Genomic DNA, 17,028 nt, shown 5'->3' on the forward strand with positions numbered 1-17,028 from the left:
GGAATGCATCCGCCGATCGTCCGTCAGCGGGCCTGGACCTAGCAGATAGACAGCAGCATGAGCCGGGCACTAGGGGGGACCTGGGGGCGCATGTGCTTCGTTTCGTTGGTCGTACATGGACGATGTCTGTGGTGGTAACTTTTGTTTTAGACGAAAGCAAGCACCTATGGGCATGGTTCTGGGCATGGGAAAGTGACCCTCGGTTTTTTTTTTTTTACCACACCGCCGTACCCCTCAGTCTTTTTGTTTGTTTCCCTGCCGCGAAATCCATGCGGCACTTTTTTGCGATCAACCATGCCATGCCGGCGGCGGCCGTGCCAGCTTCCTGGACTGGCAATCCCGGGGCTGTAGCTCCTGGCGCAGGCAAATGACTTGGCTCAAAGTTCGTCAATGTGCTCTTCTCGAATTTGATTCATCCAGTGTTAGCCCCAATCCCGCCTTTTCTCAGGTGGCCGGGTCGTGTGTTGTTGGTCCCAAGGATGGTCCCAAGCAGCCAAACAGACGCCCGCAAGCCCCTCGCGGATTGCCTAAAGAGGAAAACTGGCCTGGAATTTCCCCACTACACCACACCACCAGAAAGCAACAACACATACACCCCTTTTACCGCCCTCCTTCCTGGCCACCTGCCACCTCACGGCAGGTCTCCAACAGGGGACGGGGACCACAGACAACTCGCACAAAGCGGCGCGGAAGTGACCCGGCAACGGCTAATGCTGCTTGCTACGCGTACACCGTTACGCAAAATAACGGCCCAAAACAGGATCAGCACCCCGACTCGTTTCTGACGTGCAGACGTGCCGGACGATGCATCGGCTCATCTTTTGTTCCATGGCCTTCCTTGCAGGAAGCTATCCATCCTTAGGACCGCACACCTTGGACCCTCGAGCAGTCGAGGCCAACCCCAACCCACCGACCTGTCTGCTGCCCCAATCTTGTTTCGTTTACCGCTCATTTGTGAGCCCCCCGGGAGTTCCTCTGGCTGGGCTCAAGCAAGTACAGCGTCGCTTTTCATTCTCGAAAAGGAAAAGCAGCCAGACCAACGCGGTCTGATGTTTTCGTCTCATCATACTACTTTGCCGTCATATCTGAGCTTCTTTGGACCATGGCCACGCATTACCGGACGGACTGGCTGGGACCGGGTAACCGTCACGAGCGAGCCGCAAGGTGACCCTAAAACAGACTTTCTCTCTAGGACAAACGTCCAGAAACCAAGAGGCTTGGAAACAAGCCTTTTAGGCTGTGTGTACATTAGCTAATGTAAGTAGGTAGGTGTGTGTTCGTGACCCCGAATGAAGGCCCTCCGTATCCTGGGTTTCCGGCCTGAGCTACTGATACCTACTTTACTTACATACCCACTGTGGTCCTTGTCCGTAGGCTAGATGCGAAGAAGAACTTGTCACGGTCTCTCTCATACGTGGGCTAAGCAGGTCTGGCCTTCTGCCGGACCTGTCATGGGCTTGCCTGACCTGGCGACTGTGACCCAAAAATAGCCAGTCATCTCCTCTTTTCCCCTTTCCGCTCCTGCCACTCGTTTCCACAAGAAAAGCAACCATGCGTAGTCATGGGAATAAGCTCGATCCTCTCTTCTAGTAACATCGTAGCTTGGCTGGCTAGCTACCTAAGCTAGCAACCTTGGCTGGGGAAGGTAAGAGATGCAGTCTATGTTTCATCACGTCTCTCTATCTCCAAAAAATATATCGTTCTATACTACCACCAACGCACTTTCCTGCATTGCGGCATTTACGGGAATGGCTGGAATACGTTCGCGTGTGTGTTGTCTAACCTCAGGGGTAAAAGTAAGTAAGCAAGTATGATTTTCGGATCGAATGAGGCAAAGCAAACACGGCCTCTCGTCTCACTGGCTCGTATGTGCCCCCAAATCCTGCTTGCTTGCTTGGTCTGTCATGCGGCTTCCCCATTTTCCTACTCTGCATACCCGCCTCTACCCCTTCCCATATTGCTTACCCTCCCTCGGGCTGAGATCTCGATAGTATCGCCCAATGAGGAAGTGGGTGTGGTGTAAGTTTAGTGTCACCAGACCAGCCACTCACTCACCTGGGTGGTGAAAAAAAAGGTACAATACGTAAAAGTAGGTATGGAAGTTAACAAGCTCGCCCACGATATACTTTACTTTGGCCTTTTCTGTTCTGTATATGCGTAAAGTCAATCGGGTACGGAGTACATCTGCATGCATATGTTATAAAGCCCGTCTTGGACCTCTCCCGGGCACCGACACGTTTTCTCCCATCCCCTCTTCTCCATTCCCATTCCCGGTTCCAGAAGGAAAGAAGCTTCTTGTTGGTGTCGTTGTGGTTTCTCTGTTCTTCCATTTTGTTCTTCTTATCTCCTCTCTCCCACATACTCGCCCATCATGAGCCAATCCGACCTGTACGACTTCTTCTCCTACGTCGCCCGTGACGGCAAGAGCAACACAGACACAGCATCGGCATCACCGGCCATGGCCCGGAGGACGTCCATCGGGTCGTCCTCGTCCTCGTCCGATGAATCGAGCGCACCTACCCCCATGTCCACCACCACCAGGGCAACCCCGGCACCCCTCATGCCCAGCAGCCGATCATCACCCTCCCCTCTCTTCCCCGCCACATCGTCATCAGCAGCAGCAGCCGCCACGGCCCAGCAGCAGCAGCACCGCCTGACCGCCGACGAAATCACCGCCCGCATCCTCGCCTCCCCCGAGCACCACGCCCTCTGCGAGATGATCTCGGGCCGCCACGACCACGACGACGACTACGCCCGCCGCTCCGCGGACAAGTACCGGGCCTTTGTGGACCTGGCCGCGCGCCTCGAGGCCCAGAAGATGCCCGCGCCCCCCAAGTCCCGGCCGACGACTGCCGCCGCCGCCGCCATGATGCGGGATCAGCAGCAGCACGACCAGGCGAGGAGGGAGTGGAATTCGCTGTGGTGGTGAGGAACGCCGGGAGAGTGAGAATTTGGAGTTGATACCGGGCCCTTCGGTCCACGAATTGGGGAAAGAAAGAAATACGAAAACACGAAAAAAGGCACAAGTAAGCAGGAGAGAGAAAGAGAAAGACTGGCGGGAAACCACAAGAGAAAGAAAGAAAAAACTTGAAACATATATGCCCTGCAACCAAGTAGCATTAGTCCTTAATAGACCCGTATCCCATCCCTAGTCCCCAACCAGGGCTAGGGAGACTATTTATGATCGTCTGATCTGGGTGAAGAAAGACAACGCAAAGCAATGTCAACAACATGCAGCGCCTTAAACCGAGTAAACACCATCACTTCCACAGAATAAAGTGTGAGAGAGAGAGAAAGATCGCACTGATCCCCGAGAAACGGGAGGGCGCTGGAGGTAAGTACTTTAGGAATTCCTACGTTGCTAGGCTGGCGGCTATCGGACAACTCGTTTGGCCTTCCTTCCTCCTATCCTCCGCACTGCGTACCTACTCTCTTCTCCTCTCCACCAACCACCACTGACCGCTCACTCTCCTCTCCCTTCCCACTCTCCTTTCTCTCCCGCTCCCACTTTCTCCCGCCACGGACCCTGGAAATGGCCCCAACAGCTCCCAAACAGCTGGTCAAATGAACCCGAAGACTCGTATGTTACTACACAAAAGTGCCTCGGTACTTCTACCGTCACCCATTATGCACACACTTCTTCCCCCGGGAGCAAGCTTTGTCGCAACAGCATAAACAGCAAATGTAAAGCAATAACTCCACCAAACGCCGATACAGTGTGGTCCTCCAAGACGGGAAACGGATAATGCCAATGTAACGGAGACTAAGCTATTGGTGCCAGCAAGCACAGAGAGGAGGGAGCCGCGAACAGCGAGCACAGAAGGGCATGCCATCGCTGGAGGTTGGGCATGGAAGACAGCCATGCGTGGAAGCCCAATAGCCCAGAGTAGCCCAGGGAGCATGATTGTTTGAAGTTGGATTTGTCCAAAAGCCTTATTCTCGGGGACAGGTGAGATATGTGGTAATACTCCAAGGTCGGTAGTGCTAAACCTGGCGCGGTAGGACAAAGACAAGTGCAGTAGTCCCGCATCCAAAACGTGGTTAAATAGGTAGTCGCAATTAAATAATCGATGAGGGTGAACGACCAACTAGCTCACTGAGGATAGTAAACTGTGCCGTTCCCAGGATGAGGATAGTAGTAGCCATCCGAAGGGGGTGCGACGACGCCGTTCATACCCATGACGCCGCCAGCGCCGGGATAGACCTGCGGGGCCGAGTAAGGCGGGTATGACGGTACGGGTGGCAGTTGCGAAGCGTCATAGTAGTAAACCATACCATTGACTTCTTGAGCAACCAGGTTCGAACCCGACGCCTGTCCATTGTTTGGGTCCATGTCTCCCTGGGGCTGAGGCGGTTGAGCGCCAGGCACAAATGGGGGTGCTGGAGCTGTGTATGGACCTTGAGGAGGATAATAATACCCATGCTGTTGTGGCATCATCTGATACTGTGGGGCGTAGCCTTGTTGAGTGTACTGCGTAGGTTGGAAAGGAGCCGCATGGATGGCACGCTCCGGAATCTGCGACAACGGAGTGCCTGTAGAAGCGTACGAAGGATGACGGACATGATCATGACCAAGGCCATTGCCAACGTGCAGAGGCACTTGGTGATGAAAGGCTTGTTGGTAAGACTGCGAGTTTTCTTGCATAGCCGGTGTCTCGATAGTCTCTACTGATACCGTCTTCTGAGGCTTTGGTTGATGCATAGGGATAGCTGCGTGTTTATTCTCTTGCATCACCGGAGGCTTCTGCGGGGAGAGGGTGAATCTGAGGTTGGGGCAGATCATTGATAGTAGTTTGTCCGCCTGCGGCAGCCCCATCTGCCGGGTACTCACCCATGCCCACCGCGTTCATCACTGGGGGCGGCTCAACTCGCGGGGGTAGTCGCACCACAGGACGAGCCGCATCTAACGGCATAGGGGGCCGTGAGATGGCAGACCCTGTGGGTGACAGAAGGTAATCACGACCCAGATCAGGTGCAATAGACGAGCGTCTGCTAAGAGCAACACTCGGAGAGTAAACGCTGCCGTTGTAGTAACTTCCGCCGAACACGCTGGTTCTCCGGGGAGAAGCCGCCGATCGACCCAAGCCCAGATCTAGGCTTGCCCCGCAGGCGTTGCTGATTAGGGCGCATTGCTCGCGGAATAAAGATGAATGATCTGTCGGTTGCCGGGAAGATGTAGCGCGGGGGAAGTTGGGCAGAGAGATGCGGACAGGCTTATCACGACGCAGCGGGAGGCCGGTGGTCCGGCAACCTGGTGTATTGTTTGACAGCATGACCAGAGAACACGACTGGCTCCTTGTATTGCGGAAGGAAGACTCGGACCTGTACGTTGCCGATATGCTTTTCACACGACAACGTCCTGTTGATGGGGGTAGCGTTCGAAGGGCAAGTTGGGATAAAGCCGTCGCCGTTGGGAGGGCCGTCATCCATCATTGAATGTCCACTGTGGGCTACCGTGTGTCGCGGCTGACGAGAGGGCGCAGGCTCCGTAACAATCTCGTGCATGTCGTGAGCCCAGGGTGCGCTGACGGTGGGATCCGCCGTATTATGGACTTGCTGATGGAAGGGTGCGAATGGGCCTCCTATGCCCCCACCGCGGCCTCTACCCCGACCTCCTCGCCCGAAAGGTCGGAACCCATTGGCGGAAGGGCCGGCGTGTCGGTGATCGTGCATGAAGAACGCTCCCTGTTTGGGACAAACGAGGGGTCTTCGTCTCGGCGCCGCCGGTACTCGTCGTGTTCTCGTCGTCGTCGCTCGAACGGTTGACCGTCTTGTGGCTGATCCATAATGGCCGAGCTGACGACTATAGGTGCACCTGATTTGGAAGCAGATGTCGAGTCGTTGACATCCTCGCCCTGCCCCGACTCCTGGGCCCCGGGCTGTTCTGAAATGGACAAGCCTGACATGCTGTTCGATAGTGAGGTAGACTTTGACAGTTTCTCGGTGTCCGAACCAGCCACGGGAGCGCTTGATGCTACGCCGGCTTTGGCGGTACCGTTACTGTTCGCAGTCCCACCTGCTTTCTTCGTTGCAGGCGAGGTGGGCGAGACTTCATCGACGTTGCTAGTGTCGCTATCGTTGGCATGGTCGTCATCATCGGAGGCCAGCGAACCGTCGGTGAGGGAGTCGTCGTCGAGGTCCAGATCGTCTTCGCCTTCATCCTCCACTCTACGGCGGTGGCCAATCTTTCTCCGTCGAGGTCCCGCCATGTTCGGTCGTTATGGGGGATTATCGGTGGCTCCTTGGTAGGCTCAAGTGCGGAATGGATGAAAACGACACAAGAGTGCTTGGCATCCAGGGATGGAGCTGGGAATTGGATGATGGTTGTGTCGCTGTGGCCGACGTCGTTGTCGTCGTTGGATTATTGGGAGAAGCTCATGCGGATATGTCTCGCATGTGAGACGACAATATTCTGACGCAACCTTAGGTAGACAGAATCGAAGGACTCGAATGGGGGAGATGCAAAAGGCGAAGACCCGCCTGCGGTGGTCCAAAAGAAAGGAAGAATGCTGCAAAGCAATTCAATTATGAAGCCAGGGTTCCCGGGGATCTTCTTCTGGTTCTTTTTTTCCCCTTCTTTTCTTCGCTTCTTCTCTTTCTTCCTTTCTCAACCCTAGCCCAGAAGCCCCCTCCCCTCAAGCAGACCGACGGACCGGAGGAAGGCTGTGTTGTATGCGTGGTGCAGCTTCGCACTGCGGCCCAAGCAAAGAAAGGCAGAAAAAAAGGCAGAAGCAACGACGACTTTTATTAGAGATACCTCCAGGCTAAAACAACCTTGGATGAAAGAAAAGCAGATACGAAGAAGTGTCAACCTCTAGCCCACACACGAAAGGAGGTAGGGGGAGAAGAGAGAGTGGGCTGCCTTGTCCCGTAGGTTGTGACTGTGAAGATAGAATTGTAGAGGTGGGAATTCTGAATGATGAGCGAGTTTGGATGAAGCTGGCAGTCATCCTACGACGCTACGGCCCAGAGCAGAGCAGCACCACCCTGCCACCCTCGCTCCATCGAATCAACGGCTGTCGAGCCAATCCACCATCTTCCAATTCCTGGTGCTGGGCGGGCAACTCCCCAACTCCACAGCTTTTAGCCAAGCATGTACCTCCCTCGACCACTACAGTAGCTCAACACTCAACCCGGCCTAGGAGCAGGCAGTGCGATCAACCGCGAGCGGGTTATGTGCAAGCAGCCAGTCTAGGTCCTCGACAGATGTGTAGCAGCAAAAGACCGCAAGGCCTGGCAGTAACGGAAGGGCCTAGACTGCACGTAGACTTGCCTGGCTCCAGTCACAGTACAGTACGTAAGAGTTAGGTATTGACGGGCAAGCTCCAACTCGAGAGTCTTGGACGACTGGAAGTAACAACACTCGACCGAGTGAACTGTACTCGGCCTAACCTGGGTAGGCGGTAGGGTCAAAAAAAGAGCGGACCCACGCGAACGAGGCTCCTGGCTCCCTGATCAATCCCAGTTGGTTCCAGAACTACAACGCCAGCAACCCAGCAACCCAGCAATCGGTCGGCGTTCTGGCCTAGGTAGCATGTTTCGATGGATTGATCGTGGCCGATGAGACCTTCCCGTCGCTGCCCCCCGGGGAACCGATGTGGAAAGCCTCCAACAACCAGGGGCCCAGCGCGATCGTCCATCCCACCCAGCCTGCCAGGAAGCAAAACGGCTAAGTATAGCGACACCGAACAACATGAAGCCAGAAAATCATCGACATATATGCAAGGTATATTACATATGTACCTAGGTAGGTAGGTTCATACTACTGTGCCCGCCATTGAAGTACATACACACTCAATATCGGGCTTCTTTCAATGCACTCGCTCACGTAGGTGCGTGCATACATGTAGATAGATATGAATAGACGACGATGCGCTCTCGGGAGCCCCTTTGCCTTCGATCCCGTAGCTCCCGTTGCTGATGCTGTCATCACCAATTATTCAATCATTCCATTTGGCACATGCAAAGGAAACGCACCTATTATCCGCTACAACCAATCAACATCAAGCATACACCACTTGGTGCGTGACGGAGATGCATACCTACTTAATTATCAAGACAACAAAGTCATTGCGTCGACCAAGGATCGGCGACATCGGCGTTAATGTCTTGTCAGGTATGTTCGTGGCACGTGGAGCTCTGTGGCAGGCAGAGCAAGCCATCTCGCAGCAACCTACCTACATACATTTGTAGGCGCATGAATACGTTTCTCAATACATAAGTATCCGCTCAATCCCTCTCGTCCAGCTAAAACAAAACCTGAGTGCAATGCTTCAAACACCTCACGGCCGATTTGTTGGTTAGCCAGGTATCTTGACCCATGTATGCAGTGAAGCTAACTACGGGCGAGAAGTCACGGCTTTTTATCTTCGAAATCAGTCCACGAGAGACGAGCCATCCACATCTGTACATGTAGTGACCCAACAAATATCCACCCGCATTTGCCAGCTCAGTTCAATGAACGATCCCCAATCGCAAACCACTCTTCATGCAAGCTGGCTAGGCTGGCAAGGGCGCCATCGCCCAATCGCAATCGCCAAATCCGAGCGCCCTTCTGTTATCTGAACTCTTGGGATGAGCTCTGTGAAGGATTGGGTTAGGAGATGCTCCTAACCTACCTATTAGGTAACCAAACCACTGATACACCCCAAGGACTGTCTCGCGTTCAATGCAAATGCACACCACCTGCTGCGAAAACCACCATCCAGCTATGGCTCCCGAGTAAGTATGTACTGCTGTGCCTGGAGTCTGTTGAATACATGTAGGTAGCCCAAAACTCAGGCTTGTTCTGTCGCTACCTACTTAAGTAGGTATTTTCGCAGCACCACGTGAGGAGAAGCATCAAGTTCCAAAGGAGCACGCTGACGCTGAGTTGCGGTTGTCAGAGACCCATGTCGCAGTGATCAAATCGAACCAATTTTGATCGCCGTCATCCTGCTCTGACATGCTCGAGAAACTTTAATTATTTTCTGATCTACGTCATACCCGGCAGTACGGCCATGAAGCTGGAAATTGATGCGATGCTTCTTGTATATCAAAACCACTCTTGAATACATTGGGTTGATTGGTAAGATCCGATCTGATAGGTATACAGATTTGGGTTCATGCATTAGGTATAAAAATAGCCAGCTCACCATCCCATAGACTTCCCATACATATGTACCTACCTAGATACATTTGATACTTGCTCTTAATTTGCTAAAACGAACGAGGCCCTGCTTGTAAATGGCTTAATCTTGCCCAGAGTGTTGAACGTATGCGAGACTGCATGCTTCTTACATACTGACTTTATATCAAAGATAGACTATTACATGAGCAAGTATATGTTTCACTGTGTGCAAGCGCCAGGTCCGTAATAACCCGAAGCTCAAAACAAATATATGTACATGTAGTCATAATGTGCGAGTCCACTGAGGTCCCAGCTGCCGTTGCCGTATATGCTAGACGGCAGGATTTTGAAGCAACTCGCCCAAGCTGTGATACCTCAGATACGCGTCCTTCAGTGCACGTTATTGCTGATCGGAAGACGGTGAAGCAATTTCCGATATCTGAGACCGGGATGGGTCAGTGGCTGAAAGATAGACTGCAAAAGCAACACCGTCCATTGACTGGGTGAAGTCGATATAAACATCGAAGTATCAGCCGGCAGCTTGGATTACAAGTGCTTACGACGGTTAGCCCGACGACCGAACAAGGAAGCAAAAAAATTAGGAAGAGTTTTTTAATTGTAGATGCTTAAGTATGTAAGTATGCAATACGCTTTATCTTCCCGCTCCCATCGCCGTACTACGGGGCCTGCCGGCAACAAAGGTGACCAAAAGGTCCAACCTGAGGATCTCTCGCCTATTTTGTACGCGCGCAGTCCAAGCCGGCTCCAAAGGCTACATGACGTCTACCTGCATACCGTCGCATTCGCATAGAAGTTCCCCCGGAGATGAAAAAGAAAAGCATCGCTTTCCCGTTTGATAGACTAGATAGACTTCAATAGAACAAACGAGCACCTTCCCGGGTGTGCTTACTGGATGATGCCATTTCAGTTGGGCACTGGGGCTTCCAGCTGGCTGCTACACTGGCAGGCAAATTGCTGCTAGGCGTGGCTGTTGTTCACTGTTTGGTAATGGCCGCGGCGACCGTGACGAATCGTGCGTGAAGGGCTGGAGGCGAGCGTACGTAGACCAGGCGCCGGGGACTCCCCAGACTGGATGTTAGTGCTTTTGGCCGTGTTGCAGCTCCGAACCACAGCAGCCTACAGGGAGACAGGGACCCTAACAATCAAGCCTCATGCCGACCCCGCAATTGTGGACATGTGCCCATCTAAAAAGAACGATTGCCTCTCCAATCAAAAGTCGCCTCACCTGTTCCCTCCTCGCTCCAAAGCTCCAAAGCCATCGGGCGATTGCGATACCTGCGCGGCAGCCTGCCAGAGCCCATCGTCCATTTAAACCCGGCCAGCCCGTTTGAGCGAGCCAGCTGTGTAGGACTACCTCGATCTACCTGACCTGTACCAGCACCAGACAAGAACTCTCTTGATTCGTGAGGTGAGGCCTACGTATATTCCGTAGGTACCTATTGACTGATTGCACCTTGTAAGTCAACTCACTCTCACTCACGCACCCGCGCACCCGCGCACTCACTCAGTGACCTACCCCTACCCCCTCATCCCCCATCCGTCTGTTCCAGGCGGTCATCAGTTTCGTGACCTACCTGAGCTCGAGCTAGTAAACACTTCCTGTTCTCTCTCCCTCACACCGATCCCTCTTCGAATCATTCCCTCCCGTCATCCTTTATCAACTTCTCCATTCGAGGCCCATTTCTCAACTGCCCCATTCTTCCCCATACATTACGATACATACATACATAAATACATCTCTAACATAGCTTGCTTTCCAAAGCTCCTGGTTGAGCGGGTCGAAACATCATTTCAATATAAGACTACTACTACAACCTTTGTTCGCCTTTCGCCCGCCCTGTCGAGAGTTCTCCTCGATAACATCATCCCCAATCCGCCGCCCTGTTAAGGAGCCAGAGTATAACTGCATCTCCCCGACATTGGTGTCTGAGTAACGATGTATGTACATAACTAGATTGCGATTGCATGACGCCTCGCCTCTCGCTGCCTGTTCCCTCCCTCGCTTCCGCCCGGGCATACCGCTGCCTGAAACGTGCACTGCCCATCCCTTCCGACCACGCACCTTCTTCCCACATGCTGCACCACTCAACCTGCCAATCTTGCAACCTTTAGTCCATCAAACCGCCATCAAATTATCATCATCAACCTACTAACCCTTTTTTGACAGCAATTGTTATCGGTAATCATGGCGTCTCCGTCGACCGCGGCGCCCGATGCCCTCATCACTCTCAAGGTCAACTACGATGGCAACACACGTCGTTTCCAAGCTGCCTTTGCGTGATCTAGGCGCCAACACCCTGGACGATAAGGTAAGCTACTGCATAAGACGTTCCCCTGTCCATCATCACTCAGATCAGCTGCATCATCTCGGTGGAGCCATGCTGACCGTCATGTCATTACAGGTCCGAGCCTACCTCCAGGTGCCTGCAGGAACTAAGACGGTTATCGAGCGATACTCGGACTCGGCCGCTGCCTTCGTTGTCCTCGAACCGACCAACATCCCGGTGTTCAAGCAGCTTTTCCGGGCTGCCAAGGCCAAGCAGAAGCTTAAGTTGCGAGTCACGACCCAAGCCGAGCCCTCGGAAAACAGGTCACCAAAGGCTGTCACTATCGAGGATGAGCCGGAGCCGGAGCCGGAATCGGAGCATATTCCTGAGCAGAAGCAGGAGGTAGAGGCAGAGTCGGTTTCAACACCTGAACAGCCTATGCCGCCACAAATCACTGAGCATATCCCGGTCCCGACCACTCTCCCGGAAACAATTCTTGCCCCTCAAGTACCCGATGAGTTCCCAGAGTTCATCAAGCAGTGGCGAGCACGGGGTATGCCTCGGATCAGCCTTCGTCGGGATGAGAGTGGCGCCGAGCTCATCGATTTCCGCCCTTCGTCGTCTTCGGTTGATCCTCAGGTAGCCTTTGCCAACTTGATTGGACAAGCACCCAAGGCTGAGGTCAAAGAGCCGGTAGAGACGGCCGAGAAAGCCGAGGTAGTTGAGCCGGCCGCCGCTGTGCCCCGTACTGTTGCTGTCCCAGAGCTGGACGAGCTATCTCCTTTGTCCAGCCGTCTCCGACGCCCCTTCACTGTCTGCTGCAATAGCTGCGACAGGGCTGTACCCGATTCCCATTATCACTGTTCTACCTGTGATGATGGCGACTTCGATCTTTGCCAGGACTGCGTAAACCAAGGCATAACATGCTACGACGAGCAGCACTGGCTGATCAAGCGGACCATCCAGGATGGCCAAATCACTTACAGCACCACTCATATTGCACCCAAAACAAGCCGTGCTTCTGTTGCCAGTATCCCACGTTCGATTGGTGATTGGAGCCTCCCCATCCGCGAAGTTGAAAAGGCACCTGCTGTGTCTGCTGCGCCTACCACGCCTGCCGCACCTACTTGGAGTTCTACTTTTGCCCGCACGTGCAACTGTTGTGTGCAGGAGTTCCCTGAGCAGGACTTCCTCCACTGCAATACTTGCGAGGATTTCGACTTGTGCAAAACTTGTTTTACCAAGGATCAGCACGGTCACCACCCGAAGCATGCCTTCTCCGCCGCTGTAAAGGGTACTGTATTCTCGCAGTTCGTCTCAGCTCGTCTAGCTGCGGGCCGAAACGTTGTACACAACGCCATTTGCGATGGTTGCGACAAGTATGTTCGCGGAGTTCGTCACAAGTGCCTGGACTGCCCTGACTGGGATTACTGCTCGGAGTGTGTGCAAAATACATCCTTCATCCACCCCAACCACCGATTCGTTGAGCTTTACGAGCCGGTTTCTGAGCGTCGCAATGTTTCGCGTGCTGTTCACCATGGAATCTGCTGTGACGGTCCCCTTTGTGCCGCTTCCCGCAGCAGCCCGAAGTACATCACTGGTGACCGCTTCAAGTGTGCTGTATGCGATGACACCGATTTCTGCGCTAGCTGCGAGGCCAGCCCGTCCAACCCGCATAACAAGACTCATCCTTTGATCAAGTTCAAGACCCCGGTTCGCCATGTCAGCGTGACTACCACTGGTGAGCACGAGGACGGCAAGCGAATGCCCTCTATGGGCGACCGATCTCGTCGCCAGCAGACGAGCAGCCGATCTACCGAGACTGCCCCCTCGCCCAACTCGGAGATTGCCGTTAACCCCGTGCAGACCGTTGTGGACGTCAAGCCGACTGAACCGGAAGTCAAGGTAGAGAAGGAAGCCGAGCCAGAGCAAGTTGCGCCGGTCGTGGAGACGCAGGCTGAACCTGAGCTGGTCGCCATCTTCAAGCACGATACTGTTGAGGATGGTACCGTCATGTCACCCAAAACCACCTTTGAACAGACTTGGGTTCTCAAGAACGAAGGCCAAACAGCCTGGCCTGCGGGATGCTCGGTCAAGTTTGTCGGCGGAGATTACATGGGCGCTGTCGATCCCACGCACCCCGCCGGCATCCACGAACTTGTCTCGGCTTCCGAATCGACTGTCTGCTATAACCAGCTGCAGCCGGGCCAAGAATTCCCATTCACTGTGCTGATGCGAACACCGGACCGTGCTGGTCAGGCCATCTCGTACTGGCGTCTGACCACTGCTGACGGCGTCAAATTTGGCCATAAGTTGTGGTGTGATGTTATGGTCGAGACGTCGCAGCCCGAGACACAGGAGGAGACCATCCTGGACTCCAAGGTGCCCGAAATGGCCAAGAGCCAGATGATCATCCCCAAGTTGGAGCATGAGTCACCGTCGGCCAGTGTTCACATGACCAAGTCGGAGAGTGAGATTGAGGCAGCTGCCGAGACAAGCACTCTTGCGCCTTCGACGCAAGACAACGAGGATGAGTATGAGGACTGCGTCGACGATGAGGACTGGGCTGCCGAGTCGGATGATGGATTCCTCACGGACGAAGAGTATGATATCCTTGATGCTTCCGACGAGGAGTACCAATTTGAGCAGCACAAGCCAGCTACGAAGAAGTAGACTGTTTTGTAAGCTGACAAGTCGGTATGACCGATAGAAGGACTTGATTGATTCAGGGGTTCTAGGGGTTCTTTTTGTTTTTTAGGGTTGGACACGGCGCGCTGGAAAGGGGGTTAACAAATAGTTGACTTGTGTTACTAGCTGCTTTCACGATTTCATATGTGACATAGGGGAAGGACCGCGGTTTTTCCTTGTCAGTCGCAGATTTTCCATTTTGTCGCAGAGGAACAGGCAGGACACGGTACGATAGGCGGAATAGGGCCGCGGAAACACTCCCTTCACCAGAATGACACTACATAGGCTCAGATTGTTTTCACTCTACTTTAGTAAGTAGCTCAAGTAGTCAATAACGCGATGGCACTTTTGCTACATATGCTGTCCAGATTGCCGTGATGTTTGGACAAGTTATTGAATGCTGGATGTACGGACTGTAGGTGTAGTGAGTGAGTGGCATTCAATCAAGTACCGAGATGCACTAATAATGTACCCCGGCCCCACCGGAAGAGGGCAGTCCAGGTACCCTGAACAGGGGTTCATTCCAGTGCGGCTCGGAAGATGGAGCCTGGGCAGAGCCTGGGCGCGTCTTGGTGAAAGCTGTCCTCTCTCCCAATATGACTAAAAAGTTGTTAGTGATAGCGACTGTACAACCCCTAGCCCGCTGACAGAGACGACTAATCGCCGGCCCAGGTCGATCAATTGAACAACAACACGCCCTGAAGCAAGGTTTCAGCATACTGGACGGACCTGGCTTTTGACTTTCTTCTTCTTCTTCTTCTTTGCGCCCATTGCTCCCAATTGCCCATGCAATAATCTAATGAGGTAGTCTCGCGTGCCCACCTCTATTACCTCGGCTGCTTGCAGTTGTCTGCCTGTCTTCGGCACGATTTGCGACAACCCGGACCCTTTGCGACAAGGTCCCTTTCCAGAACCTGCGACGAGACGACCGAATTTCCGACATCGAACTTATTGCGCTACTCGTATCGGCCTGACGAGAATCACATGGGCAGTCGGCGGTTCCTCTAATCGTTAGCGCCATCATGATGAACGGCTACGAGAAACATGGCGGCTTCGACGACGAGCCCGAGCCCAGCAGCTTCGTCAAGGCATTCGACGCATTCCGTACGTATTCAGCCCACGCATAGGAGGTCATTCGACTCTCCACTTTCCCCCCAAAAGAACAGAAGGCTGACAAGGAGCATCCTCCTGCGATTAGCCAAATCGAAACCACAATACGTAACTCGAACGTCGGGCGGAGGCAAGTGGTCCGTCGTCATGTACATTATCTCGCTGGTCCTGCTATGGTCGGAGCTCGGCCGGTGGTGGCGCGGAACCGAGAACCACACCTTCGCCGTCGAGAAGAGCGTCGGGCACAGCATGCAGGTCAACCTCGACATCATCCTCAAGATGCAGTGCAAGGACCTGCACGTCAACGTCCAGGACGCTGCCGGCGACCGCATTCTCGCCGCCTCGCGCCTCCAGGAGGACCCGACCAGGTGGGACCAGTGGGTCGACAGCAAGGGCGTCCACAAGCTCGGCCTCGACAGCCACGGCAAGGCCGTCACGGGCGCCGGCTGGCACGACGAGGAAGGGTTCGGCGAGGAGCACGTCCACGACATCGTCGCCCTCGGCAAGAAGAAGGCCCGCTGGGGCAAGACGCCGCGGCTCTGGGGGAGCTCGCCCGACAGCTGTCGTATCTGGGGCAGTCTGGACCTGAACAAGGTCCAGGGCGATTTCCACATCACGGCCCGCGGTCACGGTTACATGGAATTCGGGGAACATTTGGACCACAGCCGTAAGTAGTCCCTAAGCTCCTTTCCTTTGTCTGGGTGATACCAAAGCACGCCCCTGAAAAAGACAACACTGGATATGCTGACCCGAGAGTGTTACTTTTGCAGAATTCAACTTCTCCCACATCATCAACGAGTTCTCCTTCGGGCCCTACTTCCCGTCCCTCGTCAACCCACTCGACCGCACCGTGAACCAGGCCTCGGCCAACTTCCACAAGTTCCAGTACTTCATGTCGGTGGTGCCCACCGTGTACACGGTCGGGCATGCGCACGCGGCGTCGAGCACCATCTTCACCAACCAGTACGCCGTGACGGAGCAGAGCCACGAGATCTCCGAGTTCAACGTGCCGGGCATCTTCTTCAAGTACGACATCGAGCCCATCCTGCTGACGGTCGAGGAGACGCGCGACGGGTTCCTGAGCTTCGCCGTCAAGGTCATTAATGTCCTCTCGGGCGTCCTCGTCGCTTGCCATTGGGGATTCACGCTCAGCGAGTGGATTAAGGAGGTCTGGGGACGGCGCCGGAGGGGGCAGAGTCAGGGCATGATCGGTGTCGAGAAAAGGGGCTACGATGAGTAAGCTGCTTCGTGCAGATGCCGGCAGCGGCGGATTGCTACAAGATAGGGAGAAGGTGGGAGAAAATAGATGTAAAAGATATAACAAAGAACTAAATCGGGCACTCGAGCAAGGCGAAGGTAGACGAGAGAGAGAGCAGCCTCTGGGTATTCATCTAAAGGGTATTTTTACGGGAAAGCCATTTCTTCTTCCCCCTGGAGTTCCGGGAATCTGGGTCAGCTTTGTGTGTATATAAGGAGAGCTTTTCGATGAGGAAATCAACAGTTTTCCCTCCTCTCTTGACTCGTTATCTTCCAGCCTGGTTATAAAGTGATGTATTGTTTCGGTTTTTGTCCAGGGTAAGATTTGTCCCAATAAGTCGGGCTTGCTTCAGCAACTGGATTGCCTATATATGGCTAAGCTGTAAGTTCTTAACGGTCATCCGCCACGAGAAACAATCTAGGTATCGTGTTCAAGTCAAATCACAACCCCAAGCCAGTAAAGGAAATCGAATTCTAAACTCAGAGGTGGTCTTCCTGAATTCTCTTTGCAGTATAAAGATCTAGTCTAGTAACCAACATATTTATACTAAGAAGTGGTCGAGTCTTAACACTGAT

At 53.7% G+C, this 17,028-nt stretch overlaps 5 protein-coding genes across 5 annotated transcripts; 3 read left to right on the top strand and 2 right to left on the bottom strand.

Moving 5' to 3' along the window:
* Positions 1 to 2,371: 2,371 nt before the first annotated feature.
* On the top strand, positions 2,372 to 2,929 carry PG997_006519 (uncharacterized protein; the record flags this gene model as incomplete). Its single annotated transcript, XM_066810834.1, has 1 exon — positions 2,372 to 2,929. The coding sequence occupies one exon, from the start codon at positions 2,372 to 2,374 to the stop codon at positions 2,927 to 2,929; it is 558 nt and encodes a 185-aa protein (XP_066669757.1).
* Positions 2,930 to 4,093: 1,164 nt separating this feature from the next.
* On the bottom strand, positions 4,094 to 4,702 carry PG997_006520 (CASC3/Barentsz eIF4AIII binding-domain-containing protein; the record flags this gene model as incomplete). The annotated part of the gene is made up of 1 exon (XM_066810835.1): positions 4,094 to 4,702. One exon carries the CDS (start codon positions 4,700 to 4,702, stop codon positions 4,094 to 4,096), a length of 609 nt encoding a protein of 202 aa, XP_066669758.1.
* A 16-nt stretch (positions 4,703 to 4,718) lies between these two features.
* PG997_006521 (CASC3/Barentsz eIF4AIII binding-domain-containing protein) lies at positions 4,719 to 6,209 on the bottom strand (the record flags this gene model as incomplete). Its single annotated transcript, XM_066810836.1, has 3 exons — positions 4,719 to 5,115; positions 5,252 to 5,556; positions 5,595 to 6,209. The coding sequence occupies 3 exons, from the start codon at positions 6,207 to 6,209 to the stop codon at positions 4,719 to 4,721; spliced, it is 1,317 nt and encodes a 438-aa protein (XP_066669759.1).
* A 5,164-nt stretch (positions 6,210 to 11,373) lies between these two features.
* PG997_006522 (zz type zinc finger domain-containing protein) lies at positions 11,374 to 14,070 on the top strand (the record flags this gene model as incomplete). The annotated part of the gene is made up of 1 exon (XM_066810837.1): positions 11,374 to 14,070. The coding sequence occupies one exon, from the start codon at positions 11,374 to 11,376 to the stop codon at positions 14,068 to 14,070; it is 2,697 nt and encodes an 898-aa protein (XP_066669760.1).
* A 1,037-nt stretch (positions 14,071 to 15,107) lies between these two features.
* PG997_006523 (ER-derived vesicles protein ERV41) lies at positions 15,108 to 16,435 on the top strand (the record flags this gene model as incomplete). The annotated part of the gene is made up of 3 exons (XM_066810838.1): positions 15,108 to 15,189; positions 15,284 to 15,862; positions 15,966 to 16,435. The coding sequence occupies 3 exons, from the start codon at positions 15,108 to 15,110 to the stop codon at positions 16,433 to 16,435; spliced, it is 1,131 nt and encodes a 376-aa protein (XP_066669761.1).
* Between the last annotated feature and the right edge of the window lie 593 nt (positions 16,436 to 17,028).

This window comes from Apiospora hydei (genome assembly GCF_038363865.1).
Source record: "Apiospora hydei strain CBS 114990 chromosome Unknown utg000005l_segment0_segment0, whole genome shotgun sequence".
NCBI lineage: Eukaryota > Fungi > Ascomycota > Sordariomycetes > Amphisphaeriales > Apiosporaceae > Apiospora > Apiospora hydei.